Source organism: Vidua macroura, chromosome 3 (assembly GCF_024509145.1).
Source record: "Vidua macroura isolate BioBank_ID:100142 chromosome 3, ASM2450914v1, whole genome shotgun sequence".
Lineage (NCBI taxonomy): Eukaryota > Metazoa > Chordata > Aves > Passeriformes > Viduidae > Vidua > Vidua macroura.
The window spans coordinates 61,196,727-61,222,415 of NC_071573.1; the positions used below are offsets into that span (position 1 = coordinate 61,196,727).

The 25,689-nt window shown below is 36.5% G+C and overlaps 1 protein-coding gene across 1 annotated transcript in view; it reads right to left on the reverse strand.

The window, feature by feature from the left end:
- The window catches only part of LAMA2 (laminin subunit alpha 2), a 336,361-nt gene that overhangs the window by 68,618 nt on the left and 242,054 nt on the right, over window positions 1–25,689 (reverse strand). Inside the window, exons 31-36 of the mRNA XM_053973291.1 lie at window positions 22,719–22,805; window positions 21,674–21,867; window positions 12,629–12,771; window positions 12,014–12,112; window positions 7,184–7,295; window positions 3,660–3,822 (exon numbers count right to left, since the gene is read on the reverse strand). Coding sequence (XP_053829266.1) covers window positions 3,660–3,822; window positions 7,184–7,295; window positions 12,014–12,112; window positions 12,629–12,771; window positions 21,674–21,867; window positions 22,719–22,805 — 798 coding nt within the window. The remainder of the gene's footprint in view (window positions 1–3,659; window positions 3,823–7,183; window positions 7,296–12,013; window positions 12,113–12,628; window positions 12,772–21,673; window positions 21,868–22,718; window positions 22,806–25,689) is intronic.

Consider the following 25,689-nt stretch of genomic DNA (forward strand, 5'->3'; position numbering starts at 1 on the left):
GCACTTCCAAATGATGCTTTAGAGATAAGAAAATTCCTAAGTAAACAGGAATATGTAGGATAGATAATAACTACAGAAGAAATTTATCACGCTTCCACCTAGGGCAGATTAAGTTTTTCTTCCTGTTTCATTATGCCAAAGTGTGGAAAGCAAGAACTGTATTTTCTGAAAAAACACTGCAATTTGGCCTGCCTGTAGTCAGTTCCATTACTAATCTTCTAAAAATAAACATATAAATAAATGCACACCAAAAAGATATAGGGAAGGAGGAAAAGATATGCTGACACTGGACATAATTTAGACGAAGGGTCTGAAGTAGAGCTAAGGGAAGTCAAATTGTTATCTTAGTTTTAGGATTTTCTGAGATGGATTGGAGTTTTTTTTTTTTCCCATCAATTCTGCCTTTGGTTTTGATGAAAAAAATTATTCACATATTGAATTCACAACTTCTGAGGATAAAATATTTAATCAAAAACTAAATCCCAGTATTGACACCCTGTCACAGAAGTATAGAAAGGAATTCAGGATTCCTCTCATACCTCCTCCATTATTCTTCTGTAAGAAGCTCCTGTCTTACACTTCTGGGAAATTTTGACACCCTTATGACACTGCAGTACTGGAGGAACAGTACAAACCAGATTAATTTTCCTTTTATTCCCTTGCCTCATAGAACACTTTGAACTACTTATCCATTCAGTAGTCTACCTGAAAACTCTTCCTTGGTGCTCCTAAGATAGCACTTTCATATTGATCTGTTGTGCATTTTCCCTCTGCTCTTTCTAATGAAGTATGAGGCAATCTGTTCCATGTAATCTCTTGCTTTAGAATTTTTGTGGACTGGACTGCACCACATTTCTTGAAATATTTTCTTGTACTCTTAAGCTATGCTATTTTCACTGGCTACCATCCTAGAAAAAAGAATAAAACTACACAAAATGCTTGAAGTTTTAGAAGAAACAATCACAGATCTGGCCTAACACATGGAATGCTGAATTATCTGGATGCTCAAAATGAGTGCAAGAGAACAAACAAGATTAGAAACTCATGACAAAATTATTAAAACCCACCAACTGCATATGAGAGTCTAAATATTTTAGAACTGCCCTACCAGGAGAAGAAATAAGGATTGTAACATCAGGAATAGTGTGTATAAGGTGATCAACAGTCCAATGTCTCTTCAAAAACAAAACCAGAAATATCAGGAAACTATGTCAAAACATAGGAGGCGTATCTTCCAACACTGTATGGCTGATTCATTCATGCAATTCATTCTCGCAGGAAAGTGGATGATAGAAATTCACAGAGGTTCAGAAGCCATCAGACAAATTAGTGGAAGAAAAAGTCACACAGAAATAAAGCTACGCAGCATACTAAACAGAAAGAAAGAATTCTGGCTCACAGCATCCCTTGATAGCAACTCAATGGCATCTGAGAAGACATGAAGGAATGTCATAAAACAGTGAAAGATATACTTCATAAATATTAAAATCATGGCACTTCAGAACAGCAACTGGTGTATTTCTCTATATGCTCTTTTTAGAGAGAAATTATTGACTAATATGCCATTTCAGTACATTAAGGCAGTAAGAGCCGGATTTGAAAAATCTGAAGGAAAAAAAGGGAAAAAACTGCATATGTAAGAGAAGCTTTGCCATCTATGAAAACAAGAAAACTTTACTTAATTCGCCTTCTTCATTTAAGTTTTGAGAATTCACTGAAATCATAGGAGACAAGCCACTGAATCTTGTCATTCTGTTCTTGGACAAAATTCTGAAAACAGAATGCAATCACTGACAAAGGACAACTCACCAAAGAGGAAGCATGATTAACTACTTCAGAGTGATCATGAGGCTTGCAAGAGCCTTACCTTATTCAAAAGTAAATATTTCAAATGGGTCTGTAGAGAATACATACATGTGTGGAGCACAGCGATCCACATCCATGCACCTGTACATCCAGAGTTCTAAGAATGATTAATTTTTCTTCATTCTTCTTCCTTGCAGAGTGTATCCTATCCACTACCTTACTACACTATTTAAAGAGTTTTATAATATTTTCCTTCAAGAGGCATTTTCAGAAAACAACATCTCCAGGGTCCTTTCCTCTCTATCCTGTAATGCACAGTGACTTATTTTCCTTTTGTTGAGTTGACTGCCAAAATTTCTTGGATCTCAGTGACTGTCTATAAATAGGTAACCCTATCCTTAAGATAAACCATAAAACTTTATTTGAAATCAATTAATATATTCATGTATCTCTTAGTATAAAATGTATTCCTATATAAAAAAATTTAAACACTTGCTTTGTACATTTCAGGAAGAAGGAGAGAAGTTCTGTCTCTCAAAAAAAAACAACCCTGCTGCATTTTCTACTCTAGCTGTTGTGCTAGAGTAGGAAATTATTTCATCGTAGTTTGACAGTTTTATGTTGGCTGTAGCATTTGAGGACTAATAACACCTGGTGTGGAAGGACCTTCTCCAGCCAGTCCTAAATTTACAGGCAGCACTTTCAAATGTTTGGCTAAATTTTTCTCATCTCTGCTTTTTACTGGTTTATTTCTGTGTGTGTGTAGAGAAGGCATAGAAGAGACTGAGTGAAATCAGATGAAAAAGCAATAAAACACTGCTCACAAATAAGTTTGCAATATATTCTTTCTCAAGAGAATAGAAAGTAGAGCTATCAGTTATGGGAAGAAATACTGCACTAGTAGGATTTCCAGAAAATGATCTGGTTTATAAAGTCTAAGATAGGCAGAGCAAATCTGATTCTAAACTGCTTGGAATTCTCAGCTAATTTTGTATTCCATTTACGTCTCCTTACAGTATGCACGCACCTGATAATTGACATTTTCAGGCCTGCATAACTCTATCCCAGACAGTTTCCTGATCCATCACAACTTCAATGGACCATGTCACTGCTCAGCTGGATTCCCTGCTAGTTCTTTGCACTGGTGAAGAGCTAAGCAAATTCCAGCTCTAGAAATATGTCTGGTCTGACTCATACAGACGTAACAAACTACCAGAATTTTTAACTTCAAGCCAAGTATTTTTCTCAATCAGGTAAGTTTTCAGCATTTGGCATATTGCTTTATAAACAGCTGCCAATATAATTATATATATATATATATATATTTATTTACAGATAATTAAATAACCAAACAGCATGCTTCTGAACTATGCCATAGAAATGGTTTATTCTGACCTACACCATTCTAAACATGGCAAAATATATTCTTGATAATGTCTACACTATTGAACAAACTTTTCAGACAGTCATTATTTTTATTAGACCAACTAGTTTTTCAGGAAAAAACCCCAAGCTTCCAGATTAAATTTTTAGCACAAAAGCCATTCATCAGGTCTGAAGCAGAAACTAAAAACAAACTGAGAAAAATTAGAATTCGATTAAAAATGCTGCTGGTACCTGTGGAGCAGGGAAATAACTTCTTAGGGATTGCTTTCCACATATGTAAACATTTTCAATGTAAACATTTTCAAAAATGCAAATGCTATATCAACAGATATAAAGTATTAGACTTTGCTTTCTTTCACATTTCTGTAAGCCTCAGCCAGAAAACTTTACTGGCAAACATGCCAATCACATTTACAAGAGTCAGACATTGTCTCTAGGAGGTTGAAGACTGGGGTCTCTCTACTCACTTTAACTCATCTTGAGCTATTTTTTCTTGCACACTGAGGTCTCTATTTCTCATCTCTATGACCATTCCTTCAGCCTCACTCTGCAGTTCTGGAAGACTCTTCTCCAAAGTCTTGTCTTGAGTTCTGAGTGTCTCATTCAGTTTTAAAGCATCTTCTTTTGCAGCTGCAGGGGACCGAAATACATTTATGTAAGGAGCTAGTAATGAAAAACAACAGAGAAGCTGTCAACTCTATCAGCAAATGGAACACAACTTGCACTGGTTATTTCTGCTGTGAAATATAAACGATGGTTAATCCAATGGTCAGTAACAAATCAGATGGTCAAATCAGATGTAACAAATCCAAAGGTCAGTAACAAATGAGAAAATAATACATGTTTCATCAAACCTTTTATTATTGTTCACTTTTCAATAATTAAAGTCTTTATATCCAGTATAATAAATACATTTTTCCCTTCCTCCTCCCCAGAAAGAAAGAACTTGCACTGAACATTCAAAACAAACAGAAGATACTTTGCTATATTGCTTGTAGAATTAAGGAGCAGGCAGGACAAGCAATGAAATTAGGCTTAAATTACTTTTGGAGAACCTCAAAATAAGTAATTTTTAGCATTCAGACTTAACAGTGCTAGGAAGAATAAACAATTCTGAAATTTTAGAAAATGAAGCAGAAGAGGAGTGAATGACCCACAGATGTCTAAACCCACTCATGTGTTTAGAAGAAGATACTCAGAAATGGAAAAGAAAACTATGTAGGTTGGAATATATAAAGATACACTGTAAATGTGTTTGGAACAGTTGAATTATTGTGAACAGATAAAGCTGTACACGCAGCATCATACACAAGGATGGACTAAAATCTTTCTGCCATAGCACACCACAACATATTAGAACACCCACTTTCAGAAGCAGCTAGGTAATTTATGGCAACCAATTCCATCTTCAATTTTCAAAAGCACTGCTGCCCTTCCATAGGAACAGAGCTCCCAAGTAACTGATTTCTCCAAAATGGCACCGTTCCTGGTCACAGGGGTACTTATGAGTATTTAAAATTAAATCTTTAATTTAAGAAATGAAAATCAGTATTTCAAACCTCAGTAAATTACTATTTCATCTACACATCGTATTGGTTTAGAGCAAATTATGAAGAAAATTCTAATCTAATGATGTCTTTGATTAGCTGGTGAGAACTAATAATGAGTGGTTTTGTGAGGTCTGGAAAAAGATTACACTTTCCTCAAATGGATCATGGATAACTCCTGTATGTACTATATTATGTATCACTACTAAGGTACTTCAGGCCAGGAATAGGTCTATATGAATTTTTAAAAAATTCTATTTAAAAAATAGTGAGTAACCTCCCTGAATACTGACCTTAAAAGAGGAAAATAAGTATGTTTGCTAAGCTTATCTTAGGTTCAGAAAAACTTATACCCAGTTTTATCCTTCTCTTCTCCTAACAGTGTTTTGTTTTGTGTCTTGGTAGAATGCAAATATCAGAGTCCAGTGGTGGTAAAAGATCTGGGTGCACTGACAGAGACAAAGGCTAGGAACTGCAAAGAAGGGAAATTCCATAGCTAAGAAGGAAAATTAATTACAGCTACTCAGAAGTTCAGAAAGTCAACAATCAGCTCAGTAGAAGTGGATAAGCATTCAGATTATGGTCATTAGAACCAATCACTACAAACTTCTCACTTTTAATGAGGAGTTTTGTCAGTGAGGTAAAAGGTACGAATGAGAAGAACGCAGCTGTATTATGAATCACCAGTGGCATCCAGCTGTAAAAAAAAGTTATTGAGACATTATTAGGAGAGCTGACATAGGCAAGTTTTACTCCTCCTGAAGAGCAACACTGAAGAAACCTCATTTCATGGTTTTTACCTGTAGTTCAGAAACATGGATATAATTTTCAGCAGAGGAAGGGAAATTACATTAAGGTGAGTAGGAGATTTGTGAGAAAACTCTTTTGTGTGATTCAGTCTAGAAAAAAAAGGGACCAAAGTCGAATATGATTCCTCTCTGCAAATATATTTGGTGTTGGGGGAAGGAGGTGAAGAATTAGGGAAAGGAAAAAACATTCTTTTGAGCTAAAGAACAAGGTTTGCTAGGGAACACGATGATAAACTAAACACGAATATATTTTTCTAGAAATGTGAACTATGGTAATTATGAAGAGTACTGAAACTGCCTCTTATCCAGATCGTGTATATTTGTAGAAATTACTTTGAAGATGAGCTTTAGAAAGTTTTTGATATTAGGGGAGTGGATGCCTTAACCCACAAGGTGTCTCTCAATCCTGTGCTCTTGTATTTCATGTATTCTTAAAATGTTAACTTGGCCACTAGGCAAACACATTGATTTTAAAGTTTTTGTCTACTTCTAAGATACTGCATAAATTTATTTCACCCCCTCAATGTTTTCTAACTCTGTATTTCCTACTGCTAAACCTGCTTGGGGAAATTTTTATTTGGGCTACAAACACTGGGCCTAAACTTAGTAGAGTCAAAGACTTTGTTTTGCTCATCATCCCAAATTCATCCTGAAATAGGAGGAACATGGTTTTTTGTTTAAAAAAAAATCTCAAAAAATTGCTCATTTTTTTTTGTTGCTTTTCCCACAATTTTTTCTTGTCAAACTTACAAGTCCTAAGGATATCCTAAAGTGTTGTTCAGTTCACTTCCAAAGCACATACTGGGATGTGTTACACAAAAGGCAATATAAAATGTATTTTATAGCACTTGGACAAAAGTGGAAGCTTTCCCTTTCAATTACATCGGCCTTCAGAAGCATAGCTACTAAAACCTGTGAATATTTGGATGAGGAAAGAACTGAAAAGACTTTTTAAAGTAAAAAACCCATTTGCATTTGCCAATTATTTTAATATTTTTCAGCCATTATCTGATTTAATAGCTTTATGAAATATATAAGTCTTACTTCTTAAGGCCATCTAGAAACTACTTTTCTCATAAGTATTTACTGCAGTGTAAGTGCAGTGAATCAGTCTGTGGAAGACAGAGCGTTGACTTTGGCTCCATGCTTAGGTAGGGTTAGGAGTCACTTGCAAATTCCAAGCAGCAGATGTTCATTAACAGCAAAAAGAAAGTGCATCTTTGAGCAAAGCTGGTGAATTAAGATGAAGTGTTAATGTACCAAGTGCTAAAATTACATCAAACTTTTTTACCAATACATATTTTTAACTGCTTTGAAAAGAAACAAAAGCTAAGTCCTGTTTGTTACTTCATCATAACAGCTCTTCAGATAACTGCAAAAATCCTGAAGGAATATGCTCCATTTTGTTCTGGTCTTTGTTTGTAATTACCAATCCATTAAATGTTTACATAAACTCTATATACAGATTTGAAGAAAAATTTGAAGAACCTGTACTGCCTTTCCTTCACTCAACATTTTAAGCACATGACATTTCTCAGCAAGTAAAGTTTTCCTCACTGTCGCTCAGACCCTCTTCCCCTACCATCCTCAGGTTTTCCTGAGAAACAACTCAAGTATTTTAATTTTTTCCAATACCTTCAGCAGCTTGGAGAATGCCTTTGATGAACTGTCCAAGAGATTTCGCTCTGTCATTAGTCCTCTCGGCATCCTGCCTGGTCTGCTCACCATCTGCTGTCACCTTGGTAGCCTGGTGATACAAATTCAGGGAAAATATAATTAATGAACAGGACAAGGCTGCACTGTGTTATATTCCTACTGGCTGAATACATGTACAAAACTTTCCTCAGGCCAGAGGCAATCAATGAATTATTGATCAGATGCATGGGAAATGAAATGCTCTGTTCAAGTACACAATTAAATTTTATTACCTTTTCCTTTAAATGGAAATTGGAAGGCTTTATTTTAGGTTCTTAGAAACCCTACTTGTGTGCAGCAGAACATCAATGGAGATAGGATGAAATTATCCACTGACTAATAATATCTTTGCTTAAAGAAATGCTGTTTGGGACCTTTTAATAGATTCTTCAGGGAATACTTTCCATAGTTTCACATTTGTGTACTTCTCAATTGACAAAGTGCAGCAGGTATCATGACCTCTTTGCTTCTTCCCTGGAGGTGTTCTCAAAGAGACAGTTCATTCCAACAAGCAAGAAGAACTTTAAATCAACACATTAATTTGACCAAGAAAGAGAGAGAAAAATAAAGAGTAGTTTTATTCAGCTCTAATGCTTAAAGTTGTTAATTTATAACATATTGGGGTGCTCAGTAAAATTTAAGCTTTCTGTCACTAACTGTTTTATAATTGCACTGAATCACAGCAGCAGCAGAAAGAGAGACATCTGCTGCAGACCTGAAAAACATACTGAGGAAAGGAATCATCTTAGGACATTCTACTTAGCTCTTGAGATCCCTACTCACAAAATGGACCCTTTTTTATTAAAAAGAAGCTAAACATTTCAAGACACAAAGCTTGTTGAGCTGTACTGCAAAGCAAAAGAAACCCAAAACATGAAAACCCAAAAAAAAACCCCAACAAATGAAACAAATAAATCCCTAGCTTTTTTCTTTAGGGATTACATTCCCCAAAAAATCTTGAAATAGGGCATTATGAATTTCCCAGTCTCTGTGAAATGGCTAGAAGGTCAATAATTCAAAATAAGCTTAGGTTTTCCCTGACTTGAACTGCACAAATTGTTTCTCCCTTACAAAAACCCCCACACTCTTCAGTAACAGTCAGAGAAATAGTAGTACTTAAACCCATTTATTTTTGCCTGATTAGCTTCTAGATGGCAACCCTCAAGGTACTTTACATATGGGTTTCAGAAATGAAATCCCTGGCATTATCACTCCACTTACAATTTTGGGCTACTTCAGAGTAGTTACACTGAAAGTAATTTACACTGAAAGTAATTTATATGAAAAGGGTTCAGGTAAATAGAAATATACAGGAAGAATTAAGACCCATACAGACTGGGGGGAGTTTATTCTATTCCATCCCTCTATCAGTAGAACATGTCTTTTCACACTTACACAGCTTTAATCATATTATTGGTTCCTTCCTCTAAGATTTACAAACCCTTTTTACCTGCCTGGATACAGAACTAAAATATTGCTACAGGGAGCTGTAAGAGGCAATTGGGATAGAAAAAAAGGCAAAAATTCCAAATGGTCTTGATGGACCACTGCTCGAACTCTGCTTGGCATTTCTGACACTGTTTAATTCTTCATGTAACTGAGAATACCTTATTTATTGTCAAACCCTCCACAAGCAGCCTTTTATTCTTTGAGTTTTATTTGTTTGGAATAGTCACAATCAGTTTTATTATATTCTATAATATTTCTAGTCCTTTGCTACAAATGGTGTTTTATAACTTACATATTCATTTCTTAGTTTTGATTACTTTTTCCACATTCATGCTAATTCAAGTTGGCCACTTTAACCTCTCTATTTATGACTAAATAGCATGCACCACATTTTTGGGAAAATTAATCTGTCATTGAACAATTTAAATTTCCTTTCAGTGACAACTCTCTTTAGTACTTAAATCCCATTCAGGTCCACTGAAGGCCTTTTGTATTTTGACAGAATTTCTTTTGCTGAAAAATAGGCTTTTGCTTCACTATCTAGTCTAGCTTTAATTCTGTAACAGACTTGAACTGTATCCTTCATACTGTAGCTGGCCATTAATTCTGTATACAGATTTGAACTGTATCCTTCATACCGTAGCTGGCCATTCCATGGCTAATTAAATATTTTCATTTGTTAATAAGGTCCTAGTAATTTTCTACATATCCAATTTACTAAAGATCACCATTTCTACAAGGTCAGTTTTCAGCATCTTTGAATAGTTTAAACAGGCCCAACAAACTCTTGCTGTGGGAGCAATAAGGGTGAAGCAGACTGGGCACAGAACAAGTGTTTGCAATCCTGAAGAAGTTATTTGGACACAAATAAAACTTTTTGGCATAAAGGAGATTTCTACCACAGGAATCAGTAAAGAAAGTATCTGAGATCAGATGCTTCGGTGATGAGCATGCTTCGGTGATGTCCACAGCTTATACTTAGTGGTGGAGGTTCCATGAAAGGCTTTGGTCCAGTCTGGATACCCACCTAGCAATTTAAACTATAAGCAAGTATTAGCAACTATGCACACTTTTTTTGTTTTGGTTTTGTTTCCATGTTTATTTAGTCTTTGTTTAGAGGACTTAATCAAGCCTTAAAGAACTCTAGATAGCATCTGGAGGGTGTCCTACAGGAATTTCTCCAGCTAGTGAACTGCAGACCACAGAAGGAGGTGTAAACACAGACATATACAGATGGAGGTTCTTGGCTCTCTCCCCAAATGTTCCCAGCTATTGCAAACTAAGTTGCTTCTGCTACTACCAGAAATTTTCGAGTTAGAGAAATTCAGTACTTTGGGAGAAAGGCAAAAGTTAACAAAGACAAAAGAAACATTTAAATCAAGATGAGTGATTCTGATCCCTGTCTTTCTTGAACACTCTGAAGGTACCTAATTAGAAGGGAAGTAGGGGTTTTGATGAAACACAGTGAACTGAAAGGAACTGAAGATATCAGACCTTCCTCTGGTGGTAGGTGTGGGAATGTGCATGCAAAGATGTGAACATAATTACTGCAAGAAAGACATGAGGATCTTCTATATGGCAAAGTAAATGAAGCACAGAATAATGTAAAAGAGGAGAAAGGAGTGTTACACTGAAGTAAGAGATCATTGGTTGAAAAGAGACCACAGGGAAGCAAAATCCCCATAAGTTTTGTAGTGACTAAATACTATTGTCTTCCATATTTTATCTTAAAATTATCAGATTTTTTTTTCATGGAAATAGATTCCTCACCATTCCTCACCAGCTTTTTTTCTTCATCAGTACCGGTTTCACTTTGAAAATATAGTAAGTCTGCAAATCAGATGCAGGGAAAAACTTTGGTGTCTATGGTGGTACTCTGTACTCCATGTGCCAGCCTTATGTAGTTATCAGCTGTATATTCATTTGGAAATGAGCCTTGAACACACAACATCAGGACTCATGTTTCTTTTTGGAACACTATTCTTATTTACAAATACAGAAGGAGAAAGGTAAGACCTGCCACCAGTTTCCAGTCCCTAAATTAAAAAAAACAAACAAACAAAAAAAAAGCCAAAAAAAAACCACAGAAAAAAAACCCACCCCAAACTGCTCCAAGCCACTCTGTAAGGATAACTGGAACTCATAAGGCTACTTAGCCATCACAATGATGAAAAACTTCAAAAAGGGAGTGAGTGGTGATAATGTGGCCACCATAATAACTCCCCTAAGATCACACTTTTGATATGTTTTTCCTTCCAAGAGTTGTTTAGGTCATCTCTATGGGGGAAATTGGAAAAGGATATTAAAAAGAGCAACTTTACAAGAGGAAAAAAAAACCTGTCTTAGCCTAAGATTGAGAAGTTTTAATAGAACAAATATAATCTCCCCTGCTTGTAGAGCTTACACGGGTTAAAATTCCAGCTAGACTTAAAACTACCGCAGTTGCTTCTTGCAGAAAAAGAAAAGATCAAACAAGTGGAAAAGCAAGCTTTCTCACAATGTCAGTACGTACAGACAGACACTGGTGTATGCATGCACATGTGGGTGCCTACATATGCAAACACACCTCAGATGCTTTCTTACCCAGTACCCATTTCAAAATTGCACAAAAACCACAAAAAGAAAACAGTTTCTCTGAGAATTTTAGTTCCTTAAGCCATGTACAATTTAGAGACATGATGCTAAAACTGCCTGGAGTTTATGTGAGTTTATGCAGTGTATATTGATCAGTACAGTACTTCACATCTTTCTTATTTGGTTCTTCCAACTCACAAGCATGACTTTTGGTAGTTCTTCATATCAACGTACTTTGGACAGCTTTATTTATACTGAGGCTGGTTCATTTCCCTATTTTTTCTCCACTAGGTGGCAGAATTTATATTATTTTCTTAGACATTGTCTTTACTGACCAAAAGGTGGTCTATTTTGAAATAAAACTTTTGTAATAAAAAGAGTACACAGCACATCTATTGAAATCCAGAAGTTGCTAACTATGCTCATAAATGAAATCTAGAAGACATATATTTAACTAAAATCACACACCTCTTTAGTGTCATCTTTTCTAGATAAGATCATTCTTGGGTCATCTGTATGGAAGTGAAAAAGCTTTCTTACCTCATTAGGAAGTTTTGCAGAAAATATATGTCAATATATTGGCCCACAAAAAGAGATTTTTAGAGGACTTCCTGTCACTTTAGACACTGAGACTGAGAAGCATCTTATAATTCATCTATTCATTCATGTTTAATGCATATTCACAAGATTTCTGTCATTATGCAGCCTCAACCAAACCCATAGACCTCAATGTGATCACAGACATACTCTTGTCAGTAGTTCATCCATTTCTGTCACCAAGGTATCCAAATTTTCTCGTGCTAGCTGAAGAAATCTCTCTGGTGCTCTCTGAGGTGAAAGCAAATGCTGTTGGGAAAGAGATGGTAGAGTGAAAAATCAGTACATGATGAATGCTGATGCTTCCAAATATTGAAGAGAAGAAGTATCAAACATTTCATTACAATATGCAATCCCTTTTGTCACTAACTCATGTCACATTCATCCAACAGGCTTTTTTCAGGAATCTTGACAACTTTGCATAACTTGTAAGTATGCTAGGGAACATACAATATATGAAATATATAACCATTTTATAGACCATCAGCATGAAAGCTATTTTATTTGTATGCAACATTGCTTTTCTATGCCTGAAGTGTAACTTCTTGCACATATGTTCAGAGATTACTGTTGCAAGATTTATTTATTAAAGTAAGTAAAAATAAATAACTGTAATACTTATTCATCAACCAAAGCAAGCCTGAAATAATTAAATCTTGAATTTTTCTTCTTCCCTGAACGTACTCACAGCTGTGAGGTTGAACAGAATCAAATATAGTTGTACTGAAGCTCTGTTATTTATGTATGTGAATACTGCCAATGTACCTTTAATTCCTGTGTCGTGTTCTCAAAACCATGTAACATTTTATATGGAGCAGGCAGTGGACCACTAAGGTTAACACTCAGGATCATCTGGTTTAGCCGATCCAGATCATTGAGAAGGAGTCCTGTGCATTCATCATCACAAGCTGGGGGAAGAACAACAAAGCTGCTAAACATTTAAGACATTTGATTTAGATATTGCATGGCACACATGCAACTCTGTGGGAGGTAACACTAATTTCATACATTCTACCCCCAAATGTGAAGGGTGAGAAAAATGGAAACAACAACTAGCGAGTAGGAAAGACATTATTGCTTAGGATTTAGTAACGGACAGTTTAACATAAAACACAAAGATCAAAATTGATAGGCTTACCTCACAAAAAGAGGAAAAAATTAATGTTGTCCACTGTGGACTAGCCAATATAAAATATTAAATTATACAGGTAATTTGGATGAAGTTTGAGAAAAGCATATGGGCAATTTGGAGAATCTAAGGAGCTCTGTAAGAAAGATAGTACACCAATGGATTTGAATGCAAGAAAAAAACCTAAAAAATCTCCATATAACAGCATGGCCAAGCATACTAAACCTGTAATGCAGATAGCTGAAATCATCCAGGTAAAAATCCTGATGTTCTTTTAAAAAATGCTTTTTTCTACTTCTTTTCACTAACCAGCTTATAAGCTTTCCGCGTATGATTCTTTTCTTGCAAATATCCTTCAGGATGAAAAATATTGTTGTGTGCTGCATATATCAAAAGAAGTTTGCATTTCCTCCCCGCTTGCTTTCGATTAACTATCACAAGAAATTCTCATCTTGTATCATTTATGCAGCAGACAGGAGAATTCTTCATCCTTTAGAACAGAGTTGTGGGAATACCTTTCTGTTTCTCTGCATAAAGAGCTAGCAAACCCAAACATCTCAAGAGATGAAGAAAACTGTGAAACAATGAATTCACTGGTGATGTTAAGAGACATGGAGAGTTCTACCTAAAATTTTACAAGCGTGTAATTATTTATTTCAGCAAAGCAAGGCAGTTTAAAACTGCACTAAGCAAAGTGTATGTTTTTGTAGAAAAGAGAAGGATTTTCAAAGGAGAATTACTTCTTTTTTTCCTGAAATCTGTTTTTCATGTAGATTAAATCTTTTCTGTTCATTAAATTTTCATAATTACCTAAATATGGTTATTATTCTGTTGACTGTTCAATATACCAAAGACAAAGAGTAGAGTCAAATACAGAGGAAAAAAAAGTAAACTATTTCAATACATCATGAAACTCAAGTGGTGACTGAAAAGGAGACAAGGTAGATGCTGGATTAGCGTAGTAAGAAGTGGGTACAGAAGGCTAGGTACTACTGTTATTTTAAGACTTTTGCATTTTCATTGCTTCCATTTGCAGACGACTTCCTCCTATTTCAGTTTGTTACATAAACTGAACTGCACTGGAACTGCATTCAATAACTGTAGGCATGATACATTCTGATTTATGCTCCTACATGAAATTTTACCTCCCCCCAACTTATTATCATCCCTGTTCTTGCCATCTGTGTGCTTGCCTTTAGAAGCCTGAGAGAATTCCAGGAAAAGCAGATTTTACAGCAAATAATGTTTTATATAACAAACACCTGCTCTGTAGCTGATCAAGAAGGTAAGGAAACCTATAATCATTTTGCAGGATGAAAATAAGTGATCTTGAACCTGAAAAGAGTTGGCCTTTATAGTTCAGTTTTTTGCTGTGGTGTTTTTTTTTTTTCATATATTATTTCACTTATGAAACAAGTGAAATCTATTCACCTTCAAAATTTTCCTAGTGGTTGGTAATAAACTGCTAAAAATTTGTTATGTGCTCAAACTCAATTCACACCAATAAGAAAAAAATGAACAGCCCATGAAGAGATGAAGTATTCTCAATGAGTGGGCAATCAATAAGGGAGCATTCAGTATAAATTAACACCTCTTGCAAAATAATCAGGTTGAAAAGAGGAACTGCATCAAGTGAGACCACAGCTGAGCAGATGAGACAGGACTAAGCTACTCCAGTACGCAGTCTGTAATATACTGTAGCTATGGGAAATATTTCAAGAACGTGATTATATTTTGCAAGACTAAATACTTCTGTGTCTATCTATAAAGCTGTCAGGATAAATTTGTGTCTAATATTAACAAATACAGCACCAAATTCAGATCATTACAGCAGTGCAAGCATGTCAGAGGCAAATCATGCAATCAATATTACAATAGTTCAACAAGCAATTAATGCAAATTACTGCATTTTCCATTTTCACCACACTTTTCCATGCACACTAAGTCTCTAAGGATTTTGACTTACCTCTTGTGAGAAACATGCCCAAAGTATGCATGCTAAAAGAAATTCTTTTAAGTTTATTCCATCTTAAGAAGAAACATAATGTGAGAAACACACCTGAGTCACAATGTGTTCCTCCAATTGAGTGATTATCTGACACAATTTTGCTTTAATACATTCATTTCTGTGAAGATTCAGAAGACTGTTATGACTAGGATATTTTTGGTCTAAGGGCAACCATTCAATCTCTGATAGGAGGTGGCATCCTATGATAGTCAGTGACTCTTCTCTATCAGCTTCCTGTTGTTTCAAACAAAGTGTTGAACTACTGTTAGCTCATTAATCTGTTGGCTATTACCTAATTTTTTCCATTTTGGCACTAGTCTCACACCAAATAATAAAATAGCTTTCCTGTGCCTTCCAAAACAGAACCCCAGTAGAAAGCTGAAAGCTTTATCTTCCTTGCCACTGCTGCTGGTTTCAGGTAGCTTACATGATCAATATGTCTCCAAGATACAGGAAAATTCATAAACAAATCAGGGTCTAAAACACCTACTTGGGTTTATTCCTGATTTTTATTATCTAGAAATCCTCATCTGCTGGTTCTGATACATACCAGTTCTAGTTGAGGTTAAAGATTGCTTGAGTTGGGTGAAAGACAGGAGCATGGATCTAAACTCAACAGGAGCTCATTTTCTCACAAAACGGACAACAAGTGATAGCCTATCAGCTTCTAGGCCAAGCAGGGATGGCCTAATTGAGCCCATGCAGCCTGAGAAGCAGTTGCCCAACAGAGATGTAAATTTAATTCTTACAGCTGAGGCACACAGACACACAGCAAAACTCAGAACACTGAAGAAGATAGTCCAAGGCTTCATAGATGTAGTGTTACACACAGGATCTTTCTTTTCAGCTCACTCTGCAAAGTTTCCCAGCTCCTGCTGAATTAAGCACTGTGTAAGAGCTGGGAGAGGCTTCATTTCACAGATTCTACACGATCTACCTCTGACAGAGACAGCATTTCTGCCTAGTTCTGAATTTGGAATGGCTGAGATCATGGAGCTCCTCACTGTTTTAAAGGGAAAACCTTGATTCTGCTAGGACCAGTGGCTGGGAGCTCCCTTGTTCTTCTTGGTGTAGAGCTGTGATGAAGAAGAGATTGACAGCTGGGAAAAAAAAAATCCCTCTCATTGCAGCATCAGTCTTGAGTGCAAATGCTTAAATGCCCAATATCTGTTATTAAAGGAATCTCATTATATAATTTTCTTCTTCTACCAATACTGAATATTTAAATACATAAAGATGAAAGCTTTTTGACTGCAGCAAGGCTGATGATCTTTTTTCTTTTTTTTCACCCAACAAGACTGAATTATGAAAAAACTAACAATGAAATATCTGCTTGATCTCCCTGTACCATGACTGCTTCGTGTTCAGTCACATCAACTGCTCTACATTTAGGCTTTTGCTTGACCCCAAGGAACATTTGTGACAGGAGCACCCATCCAAGGAAGGGTTTTGTAGTTTGTGTTGCAACACAGCTCAAAACATTGAAGGCCTTTTTTTTGAAATCTCCATTGCAGTTATGACAGATACCCTGAAAGCATTCAGAATGTGAGTTCTGACTTGCCATATAATATACAGAGCCACACAACAATAAAGCCTTGAAGTTCTCACCAGGATCATTTTGTCCCATAAATATGGCACAGCAGTGAGCTGAGTCACTGTTCCCATAACACTGCCATCTAGGCTTCTTCATTTTATGCACTACAAAATCTACAACTGAAGTGAAGTGCAATGTCACAAGGTATAACAAAAAATACACTAGAGGATTACTATTTCTAAGAAAATGTATGATTGCTGCAGGCTTGATTCAAAATCTGAGAGAAGATTTGGGAGAACTTTTCTCATACTTGACAGTATACAAGGATGCTGGCAGCATTATTGAAATTAGTTTCCAACCACCACTATTTATTGTTTGGGTACTGACTTTTGCAAAAGAGAAGGGAAAGTGAACCTACAAAGTTAATTGCTTGAGTCCAAAAATTGTAAGAAAGTATTCATCAGCAGAGTATTATGAATATCTGTATAGGACAGCCTTGGTGGTTATTTTAGCAGGGGAAATATTCCAGCCACTAGCCATTAGCAATTTTTATAATGTGTGGTAGACCATACTCTTGTATTACTTATTAAGAGAAAAATCTACTTTTTGGATATTATTTTTCATTCTCTGATGCCATCCTAGAGGAAACAAAATAGTTCTGTTCTAAGAATATAATATAATGGGAATGGAATTCTGTCTGTGACATGCACCTATAATTAACAGACAATTATTGTTAACTAACAGATAATCATTGTTATTTATCAGTAAGTGAAATCTTCCCCTTTAGGCAAAAGCTTTCAAAATGAATATATATTCTATTTTACCTGTAGATCTCTAAATTACAACTGGTATAACACAGCTCTGAACAGTGACATGCACTAAGCAATTGAAAAATGACACATTATGAAAAAAAACAGCAAAAACCCAGTAAAACAGATTTTCAGCTATATTAGAAATAGATCACTTTAGTGAACATGCTTCTTTGCTTTCCCCCTCCTCACCTTTTCACTGAAAATCTTCACTTAAAAAATCTTTAGAATACTTATGATAAGGGGTATATTAAATTCTAAATGTAATATTTAAAGAAGAATGTGTCACAATATTTTGGCTAAAATACCTCTCTGATCTGATATAAATACACATTATTTTGTTTTTCAGGTCATACTGTGTGGTGATCTTTTATGGAATTTGCCAAAAATTCATTATTTAAACGGTTATTCTTTTTTAATTATTCAAAATAAAATTTCACTTTCTTTAACATTAACTATACCATACTGTTGCATCCCGGAGTTTGGGTTTAGATTAGGGTTCTTAATTTATGTTAAAATAAGTCAAGTTCTGTAATCCCGCGTTTCCCCCGCGTTGTTCCCCCCCGCGGTTTCTGGCCCCACGCTGCCTGCTGCCGGCTCTTACCCCTGTGCCGCTCCTGTAACCACCCTGCCATTCGGCCCCGGGAAACCCCGTGCTGGCCGCCCCAAGCCACACGATCCCGCTCAGCCCGCTCTGGCTCGGCGCCCACCCCTGCGGGTTTCTCTGGTTGGTCGCGGTTGCTGGCGTCACCGCCACGGCAGCTGCCCCTATTGGCCGGCCGGCCGTGGATCCTCTCGCCCCGCCCCTCCATAAAGCCCTATCCCGCCGGCAGTCAGACGCCATTTTCTCCCATGCGAGTGCTGGGAGCGGTCGCGCCTTTCCATCGAACCGCGCCACGTGACCAATAAACTGTTCCTGCCAAGCACGGAGTAAATGGACAAATTCCTTCCTCTTTGCCGGGTCCCTAGCGCACTGTAACAGAGGCTGGCCAGCCCACGCCCCCGAGACACGGAGCCGTGTCCGGGAACCCGCGGCAGCAAACCCCGGCAGCATGTGGAAGCTACACCACAGCCGGGCTCCCAAGAGCCGCGTGCAGCCGGGGAGAGCAAAAACCCACGCCGCACCATACTAACAGAACAGCTTAATCATTATGTCTTATACTACTTACACATACTTTTTCAAACATGAGTGACTGCATTTGAATGTATTTTCTTTAGGTTAGACCACTTTACCACCCAACTAGGGGTTCTCCACACTTCTGACTGGTACAATGCAATTGCAGTAGTTGAAATGGAACCACAAATGAGCAAAAGTAGGTACCTGTATTCAGCTCATTTTAACTAGCAAATGTAAACAGGATTCTGCTCTTGACACAAATTTATTTTCTGTGCATTAAGAGTACCATTTTTTTTTACTTTTAAGGTTTTGGTACAACTGACGCTGGTCAGAAGGGAATTTACTGAATATTTTGCAACTGATTGATATATGAAAGCAAAAAAATACATTGTCTACAGAACCGAATTCTCAGCTGCATTAAACTCAGATTGGAACAGAATATCAGTATTCTGATAGCAAGGAAGCAAGGAAAACTTCAAGGTTGCCCCAAAGGTGTTTCTAACGGTTCTTTGACAGGGCAAGGACTATTAAAGCACATTAGCACACAATGAATCCCTACCAACTGCTGCATTCTGAAGCCTGTGACATGGCAGACACGGTTTACCATGGGCAAATTCACACAAAATCTAGGCTTGCCACACTCTCTTTGCCACAGACCTGTGTCCACCACAGGCTACAAAAGTTATTGATCAGGTTTATTTTCTAACATGTCAGGGGTATTGTACTGCATTAGCAAAGGAAAGTTTGGAGTAATATGGGTGTCGAGGAATCTTTAAACAAGAGGAAGATCATACAGTAAGACCTAATAGGCACATAAAATGTCTACTGAAATATTAAACTGCAGATTTTACAATTTTTGATATGATTATTATTGATGTGGTATCAACAGTAAAAAACTATTTCCTGAGATAGGGAGATTTAAAGTACATCCCATCTGCTCCTATAGGTGGTTGTTATCTTTATGACTAAAGAAAAGAAATCTTTGCATTTGATTCCCCACTTCTAGTGGTCAAATGAAATGTCCATATGCATATGTGAAGAACTGTTTTTATGGTGAAAACTGATTACTTAGTTAAAGTAAAAATGTCACTAAAGATAGTGTAGGTATATTTCAACATGCATTTAAATATGTTGCAGTTAAATCAGAGATTATAGCAAATAACATCTTTCAAAGCAAAAAGGTGGAAAATATCATTTGCCTGCAAACAGCTTTTTCCATTCACGAATAGGATTTTTAACGTTATTATCCACACAATGAAATAGCCTGATTAACAAATTGGAAAACCTTTATAAATGATAACTTGCACTTAGGCTGTTTTGTACAATGAAACTCTGTAATCCTGGATACCCAAAAGACTTTTCAGAATACTGATAAGGTAAAAGACTAATGAAAAAACATACTAAATCATGCCTATGATTGGAAAAATAGGATAATACTGGCAATAATGTAAGAGCTATTCAGGATATTGAAAAATGAAGTAATTTTCATGCAGATGGCACTCTGTAGAACACAGTCCTTATTTTAAAATTTTGTAGCTGCAACACTTATGAACTTGCAATTACAATTCTCCTTGACACATAGACCACAAAATGGAACTCAAACAGTAGTTATTTCAGCAAAGGGACTACTTACTCTAGTTGCAATCATTTTGATGTTCAAAACAGAGCTTAAGGTAGTAAGTTCAGAATTAAGTCCTAAACTAAGTCACACTGCAGGACATTAGAAATTTATTTCTCTTAAGTACACTACGCTTTTAATTGATGAATCAATGCCATGTTGTTAATAGTAAAGAAATAGAAGCAGTTATATCTATATTCCCAGTAATCTATAATCTCTACCTGGGAATCAGGACTGATGCAAAAGCACTTATTTCAATGGACTTACTTAGAAGCTTAGATCTGCTACGTCCTGGTGACTGTCTGAGAACTGATCACAGCCATTAGGTTGAGTGAAAAAATGTTTTGCATTGTGTAGTTCCTGACTCTATGTGCCTAGTATCTCCTCTTTAAGCACTCCAAAAAGCCATGCATTCCATTCTTGTATTGTATGATGCCTTCAGACATTTTAAGCACTTCTTTATTTTTTTAAGTTCGCTTTTAAAATGTTTGCAATTTGTTTTAATATTAGAGAGGTGTGCACCTCTGTGTATTGAGGTACAAAAGAAATGAACAAAAAAAAGTAGGTGGTACCTATTGCTCTTGATGTTACATGTCCCTCACACAAACAGCCCACTCTCCATGGAAAAGCTCAAATTAAAGATAAAACATTTAAACCAGTTCACTGCGCCTAGCCAATATTTTCAAATACACAAAGGTTAATAAATATTATATACTGTGGACTTACTGGAATTTTACTTTAAATTTAACAGTATTTTACTTTAAATTTAACAATCATGGCATTGAAGGAAAAAAAAAAAATCACAATAAGGTTAGTCCCTCTACATCCTGGGGGAGATGGGGAAGAGGAAAATGCCTTACTGCAGTCAGGGCTGACCAAGAGTTCTAGAAAGATTTTGCAACATTTTTTTTTTTTTACAAGAGATAAGCATGCAGCATTACGTGATATGAGACTGTCGGCCTAAAACAGGCACTATCCAATATAATGAAAAAAAAATCCAAACAGAAATACAAGATAATCACTTGGTATGTATCAAAATTGAGGGTAGGACAAAGATACCAGTACTGTAAAATATAAATTGATGTTTTAGGCTATTAGTTCTCTATTTTTAACAAAAAAAGTTCTTTGCTGGATAAAGTGTACTGTCATTCCTTACATCTGTTAAATTTTATTGGATGGTTGTTGAATCAACATGATCAAGTAAACCTTAGCAAAAATTTTGTGTGTGCTTCATGGAATAGAGCATTGCAATTGGTGGTTAAACATTTAGGACAACACTAAAAAATTCACCAAGAGAAAATATTGTCACAACAGTAGCAACAACCTTTGGCAAAATTACAGACTCCAAAAATAATTCCTTCAAAGGTATTTTTTGTAAATTTTCAGTGATAATATTAGAAATTATTGAGAGTTTTTCCTGACACCTCAAGGCTTGTGAAAAAAAAAAAAAATCAGACCAGATGCCAAAGTAATAAGAAACATGGCAATTATTTTCAAGGAAAGCCATACAACTCACTATTACACATGCAGGTTTGAATTTCTGAAATACGACAAACACAATCAGAAGCTATCCAAAACCCCATTAGTATACGTACAAATGCATATCGTGCCATGACGCGCATGCCGATGCTCACAGCCAGCACACTTCCACCCCGTGAATCCAGGCTTGCAAGTGCACTGCCCAGTGACAGGGTCACAGGGGACAGGCACAGAACCATATGGATCACACTCACATGCCTGGCAGGACCCTCCTGGAATTTGTGGGTTTCCTGTGTAGCCAGAAGAACATCTAGACATTGCAAACACAAAATAAGATTTGTCCAACTGAGATGTGGTGCACAAAGAATACTTGGCAGTATTTTAAACATAATTTACATGAACATCCATGAACCATTAAAAAAAATCTTTGTTGCTTCATGATCAAGAGAGAAATATTGCAAACTGTCCAACAAAGCTACTTCTAATCAGGACACAGAACAGTCTGGATGGAGGAGGTATGCAAAATTGATTTCACATCCTTAACAATTTTCAATTAAATTTCTATTAAACTACAACAAAAAAAAACCCTCCACTATCATTGTGTGGCCTATAGACCTAGCCACTTGTGTTTTGTGTCAGGCATGAAATCTCCTGGTAGACATTTGCCAATTTTGATCATCTTAATTCCTCAGTGGTTTTGATGGATGGGACAACAGAGGCTGTTTAGGTTATTAATTCACTATTCGGCATTAAAATATTTATATGTAACTGTTTTTCACAGCCAATGCCCATGAGAGCACTACAGTCACTAAAACAAAGGGTATGAGTGACATCAAGATACACTATTAGCATGGCATCTAATTTTAGATATTTTTTTTTAACTTCTGAGCCCTGGAGGAAAAAAAACCCTCACACATCAAAAAGTAAGACTAGGACAATATCTGTGATATAAATAACATTGATTATCAATTTACAGTGGTGTATATAAAAATTGTCTATGTTGGCTGAGTTTTAACAGCATATAAAGGAGAAATAAATTATCCAAAGGCATGTATTTAAACAGCAGTAAATACATGCTTGTAATATTGAAAAAACATTTATCTCCTTCATGCCTTTTCTTCCTTTCATTATCCCTCCTTCTGCTTTTTCCATTCATCCTACCTTTGGCAGTACTGGCCTTCATATCCAGGTGGGCAGGCAGTACACCGGTAGTCACTAGGTCCTTCAGCAATACAAGTAGGGCTAAAACTAAAACAAAAGTAAGTAAAGATTTTTTTTTTTCTACTCTCTTGCATCATTTTACTTTGGTCAGCAGTGCAGAAGGGTCCCAGAAGTTCCACTCTTAATGTAAATGGCAGCATCTTCTTATCTGTTTATAAAAACCTGTGAGAGATCTCTCCTTTTTATTGCAATTTTTGCAAATGCCTTGCTATGACACTTGCACAGTTTGGCCAAGGGCTCTAAGGGCTGTGTCCAAGGGGATGGAGTGAGCAATGTCCAAGCTGTAGGCTTCTGTGATTGAATGGTGCTCTCACTCGCAGTGAGCACTGGGAAGAATGTGAAACCAAAGATTTAGAAACTGAGCTAATGAACATTCAGCCTTTCCAGTCTGATTTCATCTTATTTTGAATGAAATGAGATGAGGTGGGAAGAGTTTACTTGAAGTTAAGATATAAAGAGGGAAAAGGAACCAAATGTCATAGCTGTGTGGAATCTTCCAAAAAGGCAGCACCAGATGATCTGCTCAAGGAGTTATGAGAAAAGCCCAGTCTACAGAGAAAAAAAAAACCCTAAAAATTACCTCCTTCATGATCAGAGAGAGGTCTTATTTTAATCATTGAAGACCCTATATTATCTTTTCTATGTCTCTTTACTACTGACTATAGTGTAAGCAAGTAGCACTTAGTTGAAATGTTAGTGTATTAAGTGCCTGCACAGACAGTTAAAACAAACAAAAAGGGTGAGTAAGGCAAAAGAACAGAACTAAACATTAAGATGGTGTAAAACCATGAAACTCTTTCAGCTCTTTGTGGAAGAAGAACTTGAAAAGCACAGAGGTGGCTAGTGGTGAGCCCAGGGCTCCTTCTTGGTACAGTACAGTCAGAATCCTCATCGAACTTGCTCATAATGCATTAAATCAATAGTGCTTGAACGACTATATAAAATTATGCCTTTGCAAAAAATGTAAACAAATTGATCTATTACTCACAAACTCATTATCCAACACATTTTCAACTCCATAAAAATAGATCCATACTAGGAAAAATTCATTCTCTCTGTTCTTTTTTTTTCACCAGATCATCATGTTTGAAGCCGACTGCTGATTGTACAGCAGTATAAACACAGTATTTAGAACTTTAGTGGAGTTTTATACAATTTCATAAATAAAAATAATTGTACTGTACAATTCACAAACACTATCGTATCAGTCATCACATGGCAAGCTAATGAGATAGCTCATTAGCCATCTGTATTTCATGTAGATTATGATTAGTTGACTACCATAAAATAGCTGCAGGTAGACTTTTTCCTTAATAGAATCCTGAAGAGCTTTAACTGATCTGCAAAAGATATAAATCTATGGCCTGATAATCTCATTTTCCACCTAATACTGTGGCTTTATGGAATGAATCTATTCCACTCTATCCATCAAAAAGTCAGGCATTTAGTCTAAACCAATTGTTCAGGCATCCTCTGTCAGCACTGGAAAATGGACATGCACAGACAGATTTATACAGACATTTGAAACATCTCCTTCCCTGCCCTTTCTCCAGCGGTGTTTTCCTTTAGGTTTAACATAAGTGAGATGTATAGTTGTCGGTCTCTGTATTTACTATACAGCTACTGAAGTTGTTGATGGTTGTGGCTAACAGAAATAGAAATCACTTCCATGATGTCTAGAGACAGCTGAGTTAAGCTCCATAAAACACAAGCAGCTCTGTTCCTGGACATGCTCAGAACTGACTCCTTTCTCAACAGCACTAAGAAATTGGATGACTATCTCATGATTAAGTGTTTTTATTAAATTCACACTAGGTGTTATTCTCTTACCTCCTGCGAAGGTGTATGAAACTAGAGAGTCTCATGATCATTTCCATGTGAGCATGACACAAAAGGCTGTGACAACACCCACAGCGATGCAGGCTATGTGACTAAATGAGGCTCAGGCACATTGCTTGCTCTCCCTCAGGCAGCTCAGCAATTTGAGTGTGCACCTAGGACACCTAAAGGGAGCTTTTTAAAAAAAGATGGAGATAAGACAACAGGGAATGGTTTTAAACTAATAGAGGGGAAAGGTAGATTAGACGTTAGGAAGAAATTCTTTGCTCAGAGGGTGATGAGACACTGGAACAGCCTGCCAAATGAAGTGGCAGATGCCCCAATCCCTTGAAGTCTTCATGGCCAGGTTGGAGGGGGCTTTGAGAAACCTGGTCTAGTGAAAGGTGCCCCTGCCTATGGCAGGAGGGCTGGAGTTAGATGATTTTTAAGGTCTCTTTCAACCCAAACCATTCTATGATTCTGAGTTACACATACTACTACCTACAGTCCACACATTTCTCACTTGCAGAGCACTTCAGCAACATCCACTTCCTGAGTTTATGTGAGGTTTTAGATAAGATACTGAAATGATCTCGGAAGCACAGTGTGGAGAATATGTCTAAATTCTTGTAGCATGGTGCCATAAACACCAGGTGAAGAGCCCCACTCATTTTCTGATCTGATACATGTATTTCTAGGCAACCAAAGGTTCCTAAGCCGCATGAAAAAGATAGGATGGAATATTTGCAGCCCTTCATACTGCCAGTTAGTAACATACAATTTTTTCCAATATTTGCTGATTTGCAAAACTGAGAAACTTGGTTGATCTTGTTCTTTGCAACTTGAATGTCCTTTTCTGATACTAATAGACAGAACACATAATCAAGCTGTAACAGAAAAGACTCATGAAATGGGCAAACCTCAGAAAAACCTGTAGTTAATAATGCATTGTAACTTCTGAGATAAAGGATATTTCTTTAAACACCTGAGATTTGGAAGTATTTTTAAAAACTCATGCTGTGGATTAAAGACTATGATATCTTTATCTAATAATGTTTGAAAAAGGACTTCCCTCCTTCAAAATAAACCCAAG